Consider the following 16,943-nt stretch of genomic DNA (forward strand, 5'->3'; position numbering starts at 1 on the left):
ATTGGTGTAAATGGCAATTTGTTTCATGTGCAAATGAGACATGACCATCCAGCTTACCTTTACTGAGTATTACCATAGTATTAACTTTTTAAATATATATATATATATATATATATATATATATATATATATTACAGAGAGGAAGAGGAAGGGATAGAGAGTTAGAAACATTGATGAGAAAGCAACATTGATCAGCTGCCTCCTGCACATCCCCTACATGCCTTTGACCAGAATCGAACCTGGGACCCTCCAGTCCACAGGCCAACACTCTAGCCACTGAGCCAAATTGGTTAGAACAACTTTTTTTTCTTTTCTTTTACTAACTTTCTATAAATAGAAAGCGATACAAATAATCTAGGGAAATCTATTGACAAATAAAATTCTGAGTTTTTAATGATATTAGTAAGTACCTCATTGGTGGTTCCAGAGCTTAACTGCATCTGAAATAAGCTAGCCAGGCCTCTCTTGATATTTTGGATGGCCACAGGCTCATTTTCATATGAGTAGAAGTTTTTGACCTAAGGAAAGAAAAAGACAAATATAAATAAAGCCAAAAATTCATTGTTATTTTCATATTTGGTTAAATAAGTGACAGGAAAGGTTCAGATTCTTATCCCTCTCAATTCCAGGAGAAAGAGATCTGTTACTGGGGTTTCTTTTGTTGTGAAAAGAAGCTATTTAAATTTCTAAGAAGCTAGACCAACAGAATATGAAATTGCAGGAGACTGCTAGTGAAGGCTCTGAACAAGATGGGCATAGCATAGGGGAAAGAGGGTGCAGACATAGGCTAGGACTTCTGTGAGAATAAGGACTGCCCACGAGAGAGAAATTAGAAACATTCTCTTTGAACAAGTCGACATATTCTCTACTTGTAACTCTGCTTGAAACAAAACTGACCAAGGTTTAAAACAACAAAGAAATAGGTTTTTAGAAGAGAATGGCAATCACCACTCTCGAGAATCAGAAAGCACGGCCGCCAAGGGCTTTGAAAAGGGCCCTGACGTGGCCATAATGCCCATGAACACAGTTCCACAGGGTTATTGTCTCTGCCAGGCCTCCACAGCACTTATGTTGGCTTTCAGTCTAAGCAGATACAGAAGGTCTTGGGAAGACCTCAGGCTGATTGGGTTCCAGAATGGCCTGCTCCAGGCACTGCTTTGAGTTTCCCTTTAGAAAGCAGGAAACACGGGGTGGAATGAGGAGAGTGACTATGATCTGGCTGCAGCAGTAAATGGCTTCCTTAGCTTTGCTTCATCCTTGATATTATTATAGGCACAGGGGTGATAACAATGCCTCACACCATTTTGATTATTTAGGTGATGTTTAAGAAATAAGGATAAAATACCAAGAACATTTTCTGGAAACCAGGCTGTCATTTTCCGCCCTGTATTAACTCCAAAGAGTTCACACGATTTAAGACTAGAGGATGGATATAGCTTCCCTATAAAAATTCCCAAGGTCTATGGTAATTACAGCTGAGAACTTCTACTAGAAATATCCTGAATACCTTCTTATTTTTCTTTAAAGCCAACCATGACTTCTCAAGTAAAACAGCTCCTTAATTGTTCAATGAATTCAATTAATACCAATCTGAACAATTCAGCCTACATGGAAATTCTCTATAACTTAGAACAGAATATTTTGCTTGAATTATGCACAATTGCCTCAACTCTCTATTTTTATTTTCTACATGTATTCTGCCTACTGACAGATTTACTAGGTACTTTATCCAACTCGTAATCAGTTTTAGTCATTACACTGGACAAACCTTAAGTGTTGTAATTGTGTTTGTCCGGGTATAAAAGGAATTGGAATACTGACCTCAGCATCTGAAAATCTATGGTGTCTTATTCTCAAACAAATCACTGACAATTTCCCAGATCCCAGGCTGAGTTTCTGATGTCCTATTTTGTGAACTGGGTCTTTATTTCTTTTTAGGAATTACACTGTAACTTATTATAGGTTCATAACTGGATCACTTAAACCTGAGTACAATTAGAAGGACCACTGGGTGGCACAAGCTTATGGCCTGTGACTTTTTAGGCCTCAGTCTTTCTTTTCTTTAGAAAGCAAGAAAAGTGGGAAAAATACTTTTATCATACTTATCATCCATATCCTCACTGTCCTTCCAGGCTAAAAAAAATGATGTGCCTGAACTATTTATAAAGCTTGACCTAAAATTTCAGGAAACCCAGTTCTCAGATTTAATCTCGGGACTCTGCATAGAGTGAAGTGCTCTTCTATTATTGACCCACTTCTATGGATCAAGATTTGCTCTTGACTGCTAGTCCCCAATAAAATGCTGTTTGAGAGTTTTTTATTTTTCCTGGAAGGCTAAATAATGTAAACTGTGAAACATAAAGAGACTTTTTTTTCATTCCTTCTATTTTTATTACTTTCCTAAAACTACAAAAGTGGGCAAGTCTCTTTTTCTTTGTATGACTGCTACTTTGGGGGCCTGAATTCTTTTTTTAAAATATATTTTTTTATTGATTTTTTACAGAGAGGGATAGAGAGTTAGAAACATTGATGAGAGAGAATCATTAATCAGCTGCCTTTTGCACACCCCCTATTGGGGATGTGCCTGCAACCAAGGTACATGCCCTTGACCGGAATTGAACCTGGGACCTTTCAGTCCGCAGGCCGACACTCTATCCACTGAGCCAAACCGGTTTCAGCTGGGGGCCTAAATTCTGTTCTCTTAGTGCAGACCAATGAGGTTCAAACAGACAGCACTAGAATTTATATTTATTAGCTAAGTGTCAAAACTGTTAGAATTAACAAGCTTTTGATAATAATAAAAAAAAAAGTAATTAAGTCAGAACTTTGCAGTTCAATCCAAGTGGCTATCACTGCAGTAATCTTACATTTATTATTTCACAGAAGGAATTAAGTTTTATTACACTCGGGCCATAAAACTGATTTCTTCACTCAGTATTGAAATGAGCTCTGCATATCTGAGAGCACAGGACTCTTATCTAAATTCAGAGTCCCCAGAGCTTCCGGAGAGCCACAGTGGCACAACCTAGTGACAAGCTAAGCCTTGAACCTGAGGAAACCAAACAAAGAGAGGGGGTGGGTTTTGGGGAAGGAGATGAGGTGCCTCTTGCTGCCAAATTTTGAGGATCAATTTCCCCTTGAAATTAGTGGGGATGATTCATATTTTTTCTTTAGGATCAAAAATGCTTGTGTATATTCCCTTAATTTGTACATTCTTTAAAAACAAGAGAAAGCAAAATTACATTAGCAGCAAAAAATTTAAAAAAGGATCCCAGCAAAGAGAGATTAGTCATTTTTTTTCTATTTAGCTGGAGTTATAGCTCTAAACAGATCTTTGGTATATATGATACATATGAACCAGCACATTGGAAAATGGACAAGTGAAGAAGTCTATGAGGAATGAGAGTTGCAAGGTGTCACATTTAGTTAGGAGGCTCAGTGTGTGTACAGAAACCACCCTGCAGATTCAGAAAGCAAACCAATTCCTAGAAACAACACAAAATAAAGGGCTGACTCAGAAGCCATGTGATTAATCAATACTGACAGCAAAGCCAGAAATGGAAATTCAGTAACTATCCAGCTCACTGGATTCAAACTTTAGGTCAAGAAGAATCCATGCTGCAACTTGAAGCATCTTTTGCTTGTCAGTGTTAATCAACTTAACCAGAAAACTATCATGTTTCCAGCTTCATTTATGATTTATAGACAAAACTAGACATGCCCCGACACTTAGGTAGGGGAGATTATTGGGCATGAAAAAAAAGATGTTCAATAAATATGTACCTAAGATTTTAATCGGCTTTTAAAAAATCAGCTTTTATCATGTAAATATGGAAGCTTAAAACAGCTTGTTTTAAGGAAAGACAAGAAATACATGCTAATGAGTATCCTTGGAATCACAGAAATTTCAAGGCGTGAAATTTAATTTGAGCCTGGCGTAGAAATACTCTTTAAAAAAAAATGTCAATCAACAATTCAACCTTCCCTTTCCCATCTTCTCTCATCGTAAGCTGAAGAAGCAAGGGTTTAAATAATGATCTTTCTGACAGTGATGTGGCTGAAAATTCTACATAGCTTCTTAGTCTCCAGAGTCATGGGTCTTTTTCCGGTAAATTCTTTATCATATAATTGAAAGTTATCACAATGAACTTTAACCTGTAAATCGTGACAAGTCATAGCTCCTATAGAATTGGCACCGTGGAGTCACTGAAATAATGATGTGGCAGCTTCATCCCAGCCTTTGAACAGTGGGGGCACCGAGTTTTCGTGTGTGTAACAAAAGACTTTGTACTCAACTGCTATCCAAGGAGCTATAAAATGATTGGTTGTCATAAGACTATAAACGCAATTAATATTTTATGGGATCAAGCGTTTTGCCACATTGGAAGGCCAGAGAAGAAAATGACAGCATTTCATGTTTTTAACAAAGTTGTGGAGTGCGAAAATCAAGTGAGTTAATAGATAGAATGAAGAATGAAATAGGGATGCTCAAGTCAACAAAAAAGGTGATATTTTCCCCAAATGCTTTCCAGCTGGAAGATAGTATAACATCGTGGTTTCCAGCATAGATTCTAAAATTAGACCCTATGTTTTAAATTCCAGTTCCACCACTTGTCAGTGCTGTGAACCTAAGCAAATTTCTTTTCTTGACTGGTTTCCTCATCTATTTCAAGAGAACAATAAAGCAGTACCCGCTTCCTAGGGATGTCCTGAGTATAAAAGAGATAATTCATATAATGCCTTCAATCAGTGTAGGCTTTGAGTGTGAAGTACTTTTAGCTATTATTAAGCAAACAATAAGCAAAGCCTTTCTCAAAATCGGACTCATTTTAGCCCCATATAACCTTATTAGCTCCTTCCTTTAGTTTACAAGCATCTATTGCATGCCCACTATGAGCAAAGCCCTGGATATATAGACATAAACATAACGGCTACCCACAAGAAGCCAACTGCTAATGCGGTGGCAAAGAGAGGATTACAATACCCTGTGATAAATGCTTTCATGGCAATGAACCCAGGGAAGAGAGGGTTTGAGAGGACGTTGGGAAAGGTTTCCTGACTGATGCAGCATGTTAGTCAGTGCAAGGCATGGTTCTGGGTGCTGGGGGGAAGAGGAAGTCAAAAGGCATAAAGGTCAGGGGAGGGCTGGAATATAAAGAACAGGAATTTTCTCTACTGAAACCCATGATTTAGCAGTGAACAGAAATGACCAAAAGAAAGTGATAAAGGCCATGAGTGAGCTACAAAGAGCTAAAGGGATTGTTCTAAAGGGGGGGACTATTTATTTCCAGCTGGCTGGAAGCACATGAGCTTTATAAAAGACAGACCCCTGAGCAAAACCTGGAACATGGTGTTTTAACAAGTGGAGAAGAAGAGAAGCATTCTTTTTTGTCTCTTTCTTTTACCTTTCTTGTTGACAGTATTACAGATGTCCCCCCTCTTTTTGCTGAGATGTTGATTCATAGTTGATTATAGGAAAGGCAACCACATAATAATCCTTCTTTTGTGAGTTCCTTTTTAGTACATTATATAAAAACATGACCATGATTAGAAATGTATTGCATATCTAGATTTTATATTTTAAAGTATTTGTTTTCATCTTTATTTTGAATCTAGAACTTTTGAATCTAGAGAAATTTTAGAGATGTGTAGAGTTTTAACTATAAGGGCCTTTTCTATTTTTCTACTTTAGTTACTAAAATTGAGCTTTCATCTTTATTAATGCATTTTTATACATGTAAATGTAATATCTATACTTTTTATAAAACCACATATGTAATGCCTAATAATTCACTGATCACAATTGCTTCTCAATCCCAAACATATTTAGACCATTTTCATAATACACCAGAATCAAATCACAAGTAATGCACAATTATAGAATTTTCTGAGCAAATTTTCAAATAGATATAGTGTCCATTCATTATGCATAAAATGGCTTTCAAAGTCATAGTTTTGAAATAATCTCTACATGCTTCTTAAAAAATCAACACTAACTTAGTGATGTCATATCCTTTCAAAAGCTTCAATTTTGTACTTTAGTCAGATATTAATATTTTCATAAGAAGTTGATATCACATATTTGTTAGATCATTTCATTCATAATTTGTCTACTTTCCTAAATTTATTCAATCACCTGTGATAAATTTTTGCATTATAGTATCTTTTTAATCCTTCCTAATTTAATAAAAAATGCACCTTCCAACAATCTCTTATCAACAATCTCTGTTATAAACAAGTACTTGATTTTACTATAAAGTTCTTTATAAAATCTTTAAATGGCTAGAAAATATAAATGAATTTAATGCCTTGATTTACTTCTGAAACAATTAATTTACAACCTGTTTATTAGGTTTTGAAAAAAATGTAATTTACCATAAAAGTAGTGATGCCATTATCACCTAAGAATAATTCTTACTAAAGGGAAGAAAAATGTGAAGTTGGAGAGAAAAGATGTGCGATCCTCCCTCCCCCTGCCTCCCAAATCACTTTTACCTTTCCATGGACAAGATGAAGGAGCACAGGTCTTTGTAAAGCTTCCAAGTTTTCTTTTCTTACAATTTTGGTTGGATTTTTTCCTTTGAAAATGCTCTTCTCTCCCCTCTTCTGATTCACGTTTTCAACATTTACATCTTTGATCTGGAATCATGGGGGGGGGAAACTATTAGAAAACTGTCTTTTTCTGTTTTCATCAGATTCTCTGAGAAAAGGAACATGATAAATCAATAAGCAGGGTTGGTCATAATTTCTTCTGTTGTTTTTTCAAGTTATGACTCAGAGGACCTAGCCATTAACTTTAAAAGAATGGAGAAGATGTTCAACAATCAGGTTTTTAAATTAGGTAAAAATACCAATACTTAAAGAAATCTGTGACTTCAGGTTTATAATAATTATGACTAGAAGATGGCTCTTTTAAGTCACTGTCATTCATTTGTTTTGAACTGTTGCAATCTGATCTCTTTACATTCTGTACCATTTGTTCGGGAGAAGTCCTGCCCCATCGTACTTCATCTTCACATACAAAATTAAAGATGAAAAATGTAATTACTGAATAAGAGACACATAATATTTGCTGCATAATACTTGCATTGAGAAATGGCTCAGAGAGATGGATGATGAAATTTTGATCCAATATGGAAGACACAATAGCTACTGGAGACACCCAAAGAAGCAAAGATAGCTTAATAAATATATAATATTACAATGACACTTCATTATAAAGTATAACAGCAACTACTTATTGGTTACAATAAAGCAAATTTTGGTTTGTGTACCTTTTTCACATCAGCATGTAAAAGATTAACAGACTTTACTGAAGAAATAATTTGCCTTTAGGTGCTTAAAAAGCAAATATGGAATCACCATATATTAAAACTGGGAGAAATCCCAGAGGCTATCTAACCTGACTGCCTGTCTCAATCCATATATCTAAAACATTGTAACGGACCAAACACTGCCATGCAGAAAGTATCCGGATTTTCCTTATAAAGAATACATAATAGGCTTACTCTCTCATTGGTAATTCCACCTGTTATGTCAAGGAACTCAGGAAAACTGGGAAGTACAATTTATCTCCTCTTTCAGTTACAGTAGTCTCAATTGTTTTTTACATGACATTAATTATAGATTCCCGACTCCCAGAACATTTCAAATTGATTCTAGTTTAATGTGTCTCTTAATATGACACATAGAACTGGACATCATACTCTAGTTACCCACCTGCCTTCTTTTGCCTCCTTCAACAATTTGGAAAGATTCAGATCACTTTTGAGTAGTAAACACTTTAGATATATGTGTTTTAGTGACAGAAAACAAACTAAATGGTTGAACAACCAAGAACATAAAACAAGTGCTATTGAATGGTACACATCTCAAAGACTTTGCTGATATAAAACATTTGCATCTGTCTGGTAGAAAATGCCCACCGTGATTTGGATCAGTTGGTCATCATCACCATCAGGATTCCTCCAGAGTAAGACGACGTCCACATTGGATGAAATTCGGTAACCTACACTGTCTTGGAGCTTTCCTTTGCCCTGATTAACAAAAACTTCAGTGGAGTATGTGAGTTTGTACAGCCGGTCATTATTTAAAGAGAGACCAGTGGTGTGACCTGCATAAAGATAGTGAAACAAGTCAAGTCTTAGTAATAAGGCATCCATCAGCCCAGGAATGTGCCATCTTAAAATTGAAGCGTTCTCATCTAATACAGTCATGCCCAGTGGGAGCTCAGTGAATATTTGTTAAATGAAAGGCAGTTCTACTTCTCATCTGCTAAAATCATTGGCTTGAACAGCAACAACAAAAACAAGAAACAATAAGCTTCCATTTCATAAACCTTCATTTGTATCCCTAATCAATAATCAGGTTATCTAAATGTTTCCCTAATTAAACTTTAGAACATTGTTCAAGAAATATCACTCTATTGCTTTAAGTTATATGAATATGATTTCTCCTCTGCCACCCACCTCAGCTTCATCAAGGCATAATAAACTAGAGGCCCTGTGCACAAAATCCTAGGCCTGGCTGCAATTAGGGTCCATCTGTGGGGCCACTTGCAGGGCCTGGCACCACCTGCTCATCTGCTCCATCATCCCACCATGGTCCCAGTCTCCTCAGGGCCCATCAGGGCCGCAACACCTCCACTGCCACCTATTGCCAGCGTCGCATCACCAATGCCAGCCATGTTCCATTCCCCCATTTGGTGGTCAGCGCATGTTTAACTCCCGTGGGGACAATTTGCATACTAGCCTTTTATTATATGGGATATGATTTTAAATAGATGTTCAGCCCTGGGATTGCTTTATAAAATTAATACAAACCATTTGTAAATAAATGCAATGGCTCATTGCCAAAGTTATTTTAGGGGTAAGAAGGCAGTTCCTTTAATTGGATATTTTGAATATTTAAAGAATATCCCTCCAATGCAATTTACTCTGTCAATTTCATTAGTAAACTTTTAGTATCAAGGTACATTTCTAGGTTACACCTATGTAAGTTTAAATTAGTTGTTTCTGAATAAAATGACGTTTCACTACATAAATCCTTAACACAAGCTTTAATTTGACAGAGGCAATTTAATGTCAAATAACATACAAGTCAGTATTGTAAGCCAAAAAAGATACATGGAGATCATACTCTTCAATTCAGTTTAATTCAAAAAATGTATGGGAATAGGATCAAGTTTTTCTTAGAAGTTCACAGTCTTACAAATTTTTTTCTTTGCATATTTCCTATCTATAGCTCTCAAGAAGTAGTAAAAAAAATATTTTTGTATACATTTTTCCTCAGTGCTAATGAGCTTGCATTACCTAGTTAGCTATCATAGGCAACCATATCTCCTTCCCCCACCACCTTAGGATATATGCATATGAGGGAGGTCAGGAAAGGAGGTTGAGGTGTGTAGGCTAGAAATGACACAGTTGAGAGAAAAGGTATAAATTACTTTGCAAAGTCAAAAATTTAAGAAAATCTCTGAAAAGTTTTTATCATCAACTGTCTCCATCATGTAACACAACACTTACTGCCCAGAGAAAAAACTGATCAAAATACATTGTCTCTAATAAACTAAGAGTTCTATGTGCATTAATATAGGGGTGCCCCTTCAAAATGTATGCACACTTTAGCAGCTGATAGCTCAATTTTGAAAATGAAATGCACTTCAATAAAAACTGCCTTTATAATTATTCAAAGTGTGTGTATATATTTTGGGGAGACACCTATATTTAATCCTCAAAAGAACTTAATAGGTATCATTATTGATCACATTTCATACATAAGGAAACTGAGAGGCACAGAGATTATACATTTTATCCAAGATCATCCAGATAGTTAGTGGTGGAATCAGGAGGTGAACTCAGGCTGTCTAGCTTTACCATATATACCTACATGTTTAGGTTGAACTCTTCTATTTCTAGGGAGTGAGCTAGGAATTCATTCATTCATTCATTTGTTCATTCATTCATTCAACAAGATGTACTGAGCATCCACGGGGTGGTGGGCACCTTTCTGGGCTCTGGAGCTACACCAATTAACAAGCAGATAAAAATGTCTAACTTTGTGGAGTTCATAAGGAAGAGATGGGCAATAGCTTATATACTTATCCTATCTAATAAAAGAGTAATATGCAGATTGACCATCACTCCAACACACAAGATGGCTGCCCCCATGTGGTCAAAGATGGCTGCCCTCATATGGACCCAAGATGGCCACCATAAGATGCCAGCAGGGTAGGGTAGTTGGGAGGGACCAGACCTGCAAGGGAGGGCAGTTGGGGGTGATCAAGCCTGCAGGGGAGGGCAATTAGGGGTGACCAAGCTGGCAGAGAAGGGAAATTAAGGGCAATCAGGCCTGAAGGGAAGGGAAGTTGGGAGGGATCCAGGCCTACAGGGGAGAGCAGTTGGGGGAGACTAAGCCTGCAGGGGAGGGCTGTTAGGAGCAATCTGGTTGGCAGAGAAATAGTTAGCGGGTGATCAGGCTGGCAGTCAGAAGCATTAGGGGCAATCAGGAAGGCAGGCAGGTGAGTAATTGGGAACCAGCAGTCCTGGATTGTGAGAGGGATGTCCCAGATTAGAGAGGGTGCAGGCTGGGCTGAGGGACACCCCAATCCCCCATGCACGAATTTCGTGCACCAGGCCTCCAGTAAATAATAAAAATTTATAAAGAAAAATGAAGCAGAAAAGGGAATGAAATGCTGAGATAAAGACCTTTGTGAGAAGGTAATGTTCTGGGCAAAAGCTTCAGGCTACCCATGTGGATATCTGTGGGAGGGGCATCTCCACACTCCTACCACCCATCCTCCCACAGAAGGAAGAGCAAGTTCAAAGGCCCTGAGGAAAGTTCAACCACGTACGTATAATGGAGGAACAGCTGGGAGGCCAAAGAGGCTGGAATTGAGTAAGTGAAAGACAGCAGAAGGAAGTGAGGTCAAATAGGTACCTATGGATGGCAGGGAGATCTGGGGAGAGGACCTTTGCCTAGACTAGGGGTGTCGAACTCAATCAGAGAAGGGGCCAAAATCTAAAATCCAGCCTAAATCGCGGGCCGAATGGTTTACTGAACAGTCATAAACTGTCATTGTGATGGAAACGCAGCGGAGTGCAGTGATGACAGTGCGGTGCGGGCCACATTGCAAGGCCTGGCGGGACGGATTTGGCCCGCGGGCCTTGTGTTTGACACATGTGGCCCTAGACAAAGCTATGTGATCTGACAAACCTTCAAAGAAATGGGATAACTAGGAATCAAGAAAAGGAAGTGTGAAAGTGTATAAACACAAAAGCAGACTGTATCCAAGCAACAAGTCAGAACCTCAGGTATGAGATATGAAGGCAGAAAAGGTCAGGAAAAACTTTGAAGGAGAAGAAATCTACGACTCCCTCTAGCCTTCCTTACCTACACCTCTTCTACAGTTTGAGTAGGGACACTCCTGCAGGTTCAAACACTAGCTTTCTGGCCAAGAAAGATATTTTGGGCAGAGAGGCCTTATTATAATGACACCTTTAGAATTCCACACAAGGCATAAAGGAAATACATGTTTTCTTATCTAATCCTCACAGTCATTCTGAAAGATAGTCATTATATGACAGCTAAAAAAAGCCGAGTCTGCATTCAGCTCAACATAGTAGATATAATGCAGAATTTGACACTTAAATTTACTGAGACCCAAGTTTTATGAACTACCTGAAGGTGATTGTGATTAAAGTTACTATGAAAAGTTTGTAGAAATGTAGCATTCCTTAAATTCTGAAGCTTTCCAAACCATTGTGTTGACTATTATGTGATTTTTTTTCTTACTTAGACTTAAGTGAACAATAGAATGTGAAAGAGGGCAGCATATAATAGACTGCTTTTTTATTATAACTTACAAATGATAAAACTCAGAAAGAATGTGTTTTATCATTTGTAAACAGAAGCCTTGCTTCTCCTAGAATTTTTTTCTTACCTCTTTCAACAGGAGATAAACCTAAAATATTTCAAACAAATGGATTGTGTTGTAGTTGTCCTGTTATCCTTTCCTCTTTGATAAGTATTTCTGTTTATTTGTTTAGAGATTGACAACACTGGGCAATGGGGACATGTTCTATTTATATTATTCAGATAATTTCTTTCTTAAGGTGTTACTCTTTTGAGCCTGTAGAATAGCATTTTTGAAGCTAATCCTATATAATATAGAAGTAATATGCAAATTGACCATCACACCCTCACATAAGACGGCTGCCCTATGTGGTTACAAGATGGCTGCCATAAGATGGCCAGCAAGGGAGGATAGTTAGGGGCAACCAGGCCTGCAGGGTAGGGCAGTTGGGGGGGACCAGGCCAGCAGGGGAGGACAGTTAGGGGTGACCAGGCCAGCAAGGGAGAGCAGTTGGGAGAGACCAGGCCTGCTAGGGAGGACAGTTGTGGGGAGGGGAGACCAGGGGAGGGAAGTTGGGGGTAATTGGGCTGGCAGGGAGCAGTTAGGCATTGATCAGGCTGGCAGGCTGAAGTGGTTAGGGGCAATCAGGCAGGCAGGCAGGCAAGTGAGCAGTTGGGAGCCAGCAGTCCTGGATTGTGTGAGGGATGGCCCAGATTGGAAAGGGTGCAGGCTGGGTTAAGGGACACCCACCACCTTCTTCCCCCCAGCCCCCCTCCCCCCCCCCGGTGCATGAATTTTATACACCAGGCCTCTAGTGTTAGATAAAACTAGAAGAGAAAGAGTCAATTGCTCTTCAAGGTTCCCTTTTAAGTGTATCAAGAATTTTTAAGGGGCTTCAAAACAACAAACTTAGTTTCAAACCTTTAGGAAATATGTGAAAATACTCATTTATCAAACCTGGATGAACCCAATAGACAGTTAATTGATTTAAGCAAGGAGACAAAGTAGGGATTTAGGATTCCAACAGAAAACTATAAGGTTGAAGTAAGGGTAGGGTGAAGGATAAGGGGGTGGGGGTGGGAATGGAAGATTATTAATGTGAATAAATTGAAAAGTATAGGGAAGGCCGTGAACTGAGAGAAAGACTAGAAATGAAGAAACAGTTCAGGTTTAGAAGTGGCAAGATTAAATAGAAAGTTTTTGTGTGGGTTAAGGAAAGTAAAAGTACTATAAAAAAAAAAAAAACCAAAGAAGGCACTGAAAATATATCCACTGTTATAAAATACAATTCAGAAAAACTAGGGAAAACTTGAGTTTTCAGGTGTTCATACTCAGCATATCTCTTCTAAATAGACCTGCTTCCATATTAAACTGAATACCTTCCTCCGTTCACTTAACAGGTCAACATGCATTCAAAACCCACCCAAATATGGGGATTTGCTAAACAGTTTCATTGATAATTAAATTTGAGATGAGTTTTGAGGTGTTGCATGAGATCCCCAAAATTTATAATGACCTTGAGGTAAATTCTTCTTATGTAGTTTGCTTGTTAAATGTGAATCATTATAGATAACAAGAAATTTATTACTTAGTCACAGTATATAACACAAAAGGTTATCACATCTAGGTAAGAGGGAGAACTGTCAAGTCCTGTACTTTTTATTTATGATATTTGGCATAAGCAGTTTGTACCATGAAGCTAATGGCACTTAAGTTTTGGGGCCCTCACTTGCCCAGGTTCATTTCAAGATCTTAGAAGGTGAGACCAGCAATATATACACATCTTATTTTATTTTCAGTAAAATTTCAAAAGTAAGATATTTTTGCAATCTTTTCTCAAAAATGTCCCCTAAGTAGCATAATCTTCAGGTGCTAAAAATCTGGATTTACCACTGAACTTGTACACAACAAACTGTAGCCAACTGTTATCTATCTTCTAAACCTGTGTGCTAATGTTGCCTGTGTGTATTTTTAAATCTTTACTAGTGCATGTATCAGAAAATATTAAGTTATCCAAACTGCTTATTTATAGGGTGGGGAGAAAGAGAAACCCACAAGGACTACTATACCTCAATTATTTTTTTTCAAAATAATCATGGTATATTAGGTTTGATATTATGTTGTAAAAATCACTCAGATTTTGCCAAAACCGGTTTGGCTCAGTGGTAGTCTGCGGACTGAAAGGTCCCGGGTTCGATTCTGGTCAAGGGCATGTACCTTGGTTGCGGGCACATCCCTGGTAGGGGTTGTGCAATAGGCAGCTGGTCGATGTTTCTCTCTCATCGATGTTTCTAGCTCTCTCTCTCTCTCCCTTCCTCTCTGTAAAAAATCAATAAAATATATATTTTTAAAAATCACTCAGATTTCAAATACATTAGTTTATTTGACATAATTAAATATGTCAAAGCTCTCTATATAATAATTCTCAGATATAATTTACAAACCTTTACATTTTTCTCAAAAATTATTTTTTTCATCCAAGAAAGGACTGTATTTTTAAATACCAAACATTTCAGAAACTGGTGGGAAATACTGTCTTTAATTCAAGGGGGGAAAAAGGGTCATTTGGTTATGTGAAATAATTTAAATTTAGCCCTCCATTTATTGTTGCCATAATAAAGACTGTCTTTCCTTCATGTGAAAATTTTCCATGCAAAAAAAATCTTGAGGAAAACCTTCACTTTGTCATCAAAAACCAATTATTCCAAATAGGTTTTAGAAGTTTACAAATCAACTGTTTTATATTATTTACTTAGAGCACATAGTTATTCAAATTGGACCTTATTATGCTAAATGGTGTGTTAGATGAATTACCTTTGATAGTACGCCCTCTTAAGAGACTATAAAAAAAGTGATAATTTTACAGGCGCAACATTTAGAAACCCCAGGAGTGTATTAACTAGAGATTTAAAACAAGAGCCCATATTAATAAAATCATGCTTCTCTTTGAAACGACAACTCATGTTTTCTCTCTCTCAAAAGTCTAATTCATAGGTGTGGTTGTTTTTTTAAATCAAATTTATCTTAAAGTAGAAATGGTAACTACCAACACTATTTTTCAAAAGATAATAAATCTTCTTACCCTATATAGTGTACTTTTATTTTATGTAATTCACCAACTATGATGATTCTATCACTTCTAATCGGTAATAAAATTAAATATGTGCTTTACCATTTCATTTGTAATTCTTTGGTAAATCACATGCTTTTACATTGGGTCTAATTCTTCTTGTCATCACATTGCTAAGCAACTAGAAAGAAATTTAAGGAAGTGTGGTGTGTTATTTTATTTTTTTAATTAATTAATTTTGTGTGTGTGTGTGTGTGTGTGTGTGTGTGTGTGTGTGTGTGTTTTAAGTCCTCTTTTACAATTCAAATGAAGGAGCTGCATTCAGGGAGGACCAAAAGCAGCAGGTAACAATAGCTGGCATCTTTTCTCTCCCTTTTAAAAATCCACCATGAATGAGAAATTGAAACAAGAAGCACACTAATCTGAGGCATTGAATCTAAAAAGGAACCTCTGTTTTCTTATTGTTTGGAGGAATTTGAATTCAGTTTTCATTCTAACCCAGTCATGCCTTCCCAAACATTCCATAGTTACGTGGTTTTGAAGATGGTTTAGTTAGAAACTCTTTCACTATTCACACACATACATATACACACACACACACAGCACACACTGCCCCTTCAATGATTAAAACTAAAATTTAGCAAGAGGCAACACAAAACTTACCTTTAACAGAAGCTGAGTACGAGGAAATAAAGCAGAGAAAAAGCACAGCTAGAAGAATCATATTGACTGGCCACCCTCTAATGCATCCAGCACTCAGCAAGGAGTCACTAAGAAGTGGCCTCTTCTGATGGCAGCAAGGAAATGTCCCTCCTTAGAACCTGCAGTGATAATGTTTATCTCTGGGGGAAGGTCAGATTCCAAACTCCAAAATCATGACCTAAGTTCACCAGAGGGCTCACTGTTAATGATTAAACACAGGTGGGCTGTAGTTTTCAGTCTTCTACTCTTTATTGTGTGTGTGTGGTTTTTTTGTTTGTTTGTTTGTTTTTACTCAATAGGGAAAATAATTTTCACCTTTGAGAGCTAAACTAAACCAGTCTACTTTCTTGTAAATTCAGAAATACTTAGGGACATTTGAGAAAAACCGGTGATGACACTTTTCTACTCAATAATAATCAACATGCCTATGATATTAAACCCCTGTCTTCATGTTTTACTATTTCATGTGAGAGAGTAGTGAGGATTCTCACTCAGCTAAACTTAATTGGATCTTGTGTATGTTATATGCTCATCTTTGAATTTGTTTATACCACCTGTGTGCATGCTATTAGAATAAATCACTCTGAATTTTCGGCTTAAACTTAAAAAATTCAAGTTGTACCACCACCAATCACTTTAAAGTAATGTTAGATAGAACATTCATTTCTGAAACCTAGATAACTCTGTATGTCTGAAACGATAAATGATTGTAGTAAATCAGCACTGCCTATTATTAATACACTAGCAAGCCTGCTAGTGTATCAATATCATAGTAGGCCTCTAGCTTTATCTATAACAAGAAACAGTTGTCTGAGTCCCCCAATGTGCTGGATGGAGTCCCGGGGCTTTCTGAATCCCATTTCTAGGGAGAGATTCAGAAGGGAAATTCCAGCCCTTAACACTTTTGCAACAGAAAATTAATTAGGAAACTTCTCTAGAATCAAAGCAAATACTCTAGTATGGCTAAAACCACATTAACTGAACCAAATTTTATCCTTGGAAACTCCTGCAAGGGACCTAATATGAACAAAACTTCCTAAAATAAGGTGGTTTTGGTGGCATGTGGGATGGTTTTGGCAAAGGGAGACTAAAGTACTGGTGAAAGATGATATGAATGAACTTGAAAATACTTAAGGCCATATTTAATTACAAAATGGGTTCTCAAATCTATTCTTTGTCTTTCTCAAAACTTTTTTCTAGAATCTAGTTTAGACAACACAGGTAAAAGCCAACTTGATAGGGCCACAAGATAAAACATAAAATTTAAAATCTACATAGCTTATATAAAAAATTTAAAGCTGAAAATTGTTCATCTAT

The 16,943-nt window shown here is 37.2% G+C and overlaps 1 protein-coding gene across 1 annotated transcript in view; it reads right to left on the bottom strand.

Moving 5' to 3' along the window:
- The window catches only part of LOC118703632 (microsomal triglyceride transfer protein), a 47,814-nt gene extending 32,069 nt beyond the window's left edge, over nucleotides 1–15,745 (bottom strand). The window contains exons 1-4 of the mRNA XM_036410751.2: nucleotides 15,588–15,745; nucleotides 7,926–8,113; nucleotides 6,496–6,639; nucleotides 411–518 (exon numbers count right to left, since the gene is read on the bottom strand). Of these exons, the coding sequence (XP_036266644.1) occupies nucleotides 411–518; nucleotides 6,496–6,639; nucleotides 7,926–8,113; nucleotides 15,588–15,648 (501 nt within the window). The 5' untranslated portion in view covers nucleotides 15,649–15,745. The remainder of the gene's footprint in view (nucleotides 1–410; nucleotides 519–6,495; nucleotides 6,640–7,925; nucleotides 8,114–15,587) is intronic.
- Nucleotides 15,746–16,943: the final 1,198 nt, after the last annotated feature.

The sequence above is a fragment of the Pipistrellus kuhlii genome, unplaced genomic scaffold (assembly GCF_014108245.1).
Source record: "Pipistrellus kuhlii isolate mPipKuh1 unplaced genomic scaffold, mPipKuh1.p scaffold_m20_p_1, whole genome shotgun sequence".
Taxonomy (NCBI): domain Eukaryota; kingdom Metazoa; phylum Chordata; class Mammalia; order Chiroptera; family Vespertilionidae; genus Pipistrellus; species Pipistrellus kuhlii.